Consider the following 2,723-nt stretch of genomic DNA (forward strand, 5'->3'; position numbering starts at 1 on the left):
TACATATTTCCTGTGTGTATTGATCCCTTTTGGTAAATACCACTATTTGTAGGGTGATTTCTAGGAAAGAATGACTCCAACGTTACTGGAGAATTCTTTCAGCAATGACAAGTTTTTGAAGGGTAAGAATACTAACCTCCAAATTTTCGATGACTATCAGTCCATCTTGTTCACGGAGTTACCTAGTCTCGGTGGACTGATAGTCATTGAAAATTTGGAGGTTAGTATCCTTACCCTTCCAAAGTTGTCACTGATGAAAGAATTCTCTAGTAACTGTATCTATACGTGACAAATGAATCTCTTCAAGGAGACTCTAACGTTATATTGACGTCTCCCCTGGCAGATCCCTCAGATCGCCCCCGTGGCTACGGACCCGATGCTGGTGAACCCGCAGACCTACCCCTTCCTGGTCCGTCTGTCAGCTACGGACACCGTACAGAGCCGCGTCATCGCCGACGTCATCGATCACTTCGGCTGGCAGCAGATGAGCATCCTGACGTCATCAGATGACTACGGTGAGTTACAGAAGAACCGCGCTTTATTCAGAATTTATTTAATTTATTGATCTTAAAAACAGTTGGGTGGTACCTTCAGTTTAGGACAACTGATTTCCAAGGTAGCCCAACAGAACAGTTACAAAGTACATAGGCATAAATCACATTAGGTACAGTGTGGGACAAAATAAACACAGCAATTAATAATACTCAGGTACGATTCTGGACAGTCCACACTTATATATCCAGAATGGTGCTTTATCCAGAACCATACTCAAGTACTCAAGTACGATTCTGGATAGTCTATGCGTATCCAGAATCGTGCTTTATCCAGAACCACGCTCAGGTACGATTCTGGATAGTCCATGCGTATCCAGAACCGTGCTTTATCCAGAATAATACTCAGGTGCGATTTTGGACAGTCTACGCGTATCCAGAACCATGCTGAGGTACGACTCTGGATAGTCCACGCGTATCCAAAACCGCGCTTTATCCAGAACCATGTTCAGGTACGACTCTGGACAGTCCACGCGTATTCAGAAGCGTACTTTATCCAGAACCATACTCAAGTACGATTCTGGCAGTCCGCACTTATCCAGGACCGTGCTTTATATCCAGAACCGTACTTCTGGATAGTCTGCCTGTATGCTACGGCAAATCTACGATCTTGGATACCCGGAGATTATTTATTCAGAATCCTGCCAGATCCTAATTCTTAACGAATTACGACACGGTTGGACAGGCGTGTTATTACGGTAATAACACACGCCCATTATTGATCTAATTTGCCCTGAGTTATTCTATGCCTAATTCGATATAGTCTGTTGAGATTAATGGCATTAAGTGCAACCGGAAATGAGTTGAAACGTAAACACACAAATCAGCATGAGCGTTATTGGGATTTATCTTGTTTTCGAGACCGGGAGTCAATGCCCCTCCCTGTGTGCTGTAATCAACATTTCCAATCCATTTCCAAGTCCTTAATTATCGTGCCTTTTTTTCATCTGGCCTGTAAATTCCACCGGGTAATCTTTCAGCTTTGGTCTCCACCTATCCAAGTAAGCGAGATTGAAGATCCAGCAGCCAAGCTTTCTAGCACGAAACAAGGTGCTTAGATGTTATACTTAAAGGAAAGGAGTGTCTTGTTAGTTGGAATTCTTCAATCGATGTTTTGAAACTCAAGCTCCTTCTTAGTTATGTCGGTCAGGTAGAAAGATGAACAACCTAAGTAGTTTTGTTGCTTCCTCCCTTGAGCTGATGGGGTTGAAATTCAGGTGAATCCTTCTCCACACCTGCAATAAAGTCATGCCGACTATACAGAGACTGAATGTAGTGACTGTCTAAACTGATTTCTGTGACCCCAGTCTATCCTCAGAACCTTACTGGAGCTCAGAAACATACTAACTTTACGGTTGTGACTATTATAGTATTATGGGCATTTTATAGATGCCATTGTCACCTGGTATTCAGGTCAGTTGGCCACAGGCACATTAAGACGACTGGATCGTTACGCTAACTGCTGTAGGCTAGTTCGGAAATGGAGCTTTGATCGCATCACGTTTTAGTTGGACGACCTATTATGAAGGCCAACGAATCATCAAGTGATCTAACTTCGTGTACGCGGGTATTGGAGGGGAGGGAAATGAACGGCAATTGTTTGTTGCAGATCGATGTTTTCTGATCTAAAGTGCCGGTCCCAAATGCTCCATTTTCGTAATGAAAAATACCTGCAGGGAAAGGCATCGATTCTGATGTTCTAGTTCTGCGATAGAAGAGAGATGACTATAGGAGGTCGTTAACCCTGAAGATTATTACATTGTCTTGCTCTGATCTTATCTTTCTGTAACAGAATACAAAATAAGGGAAAATCGATTTTATTCCCCCTTTTTCAACTTGAAAATTAGAAAACCAAATGCTACATTTGATAAAGATGAAGACACATTAGACGGCGATAAATATTTTCAAGACACTCATGTCCAGAAAATCATGACTTGGCGGGGCAATTGCCCTATTCAAACTTTGAAGTATCCAGTCATCTTTTCTAGATATCGTTACTCTGAAGCGTAGTTGTCGGGGCGATTGCCCTACCCAGGCTAGGAGTTGGGCCTGCATCGAACTCAACATTTTATCACCATTTCGGGTGCGTTGCCATGTTCTCGCAATTCATGAGTCTCTGCTTTTCATGATGTGTAATAAAAAGTTACTGATCTTCATCAACTATGTAAGGGG

The 2,723-nt window shown here is 42.6% G+C and overlaps 1 protein-coding gene across 1 annotated transcript in view; it reads left to right on the forward strand.

Moving 5' to 3' along the window:
• Window positions 1-376: 376 nt before the first annotated feature.
• The window catches only part of LOC109462630 (glutamate receptor ionotropic, kainate 2-like), a 34,537-nt gene continuing 32,190 nt past the window's right edge, over window positions 377-2,723 (forward strand). Inside the window, exon 1 of the mRNA XM_019759193.1 lies at window positions 377-515. Within this exon, the coding sequence (XP_019614752.1) occupies window positions 377-515 (139 nt within the window). The remainder of the gene's footprint in view (window positions 516-2,723) is intronic.

This window comes from Branchiostoma belcheri, unplaced genomic scaffold (assembly GCF_001625305.1).
Source record: "Branchiostoma belcheri isolate BF01 breed outbred unplaced genomic scaffold, Haploidv18h27 scaffold12, whole genome shotgun sequence".
In the NCBI taxonomy this organism is placed as follows: domain Eukaryota; kingdom Metazoa; phylum Chordata; class Leptocardii; order Amphioxiformes; family Branchiostomatidae; genus Branchiostoma; species Branchiostoma belcheri.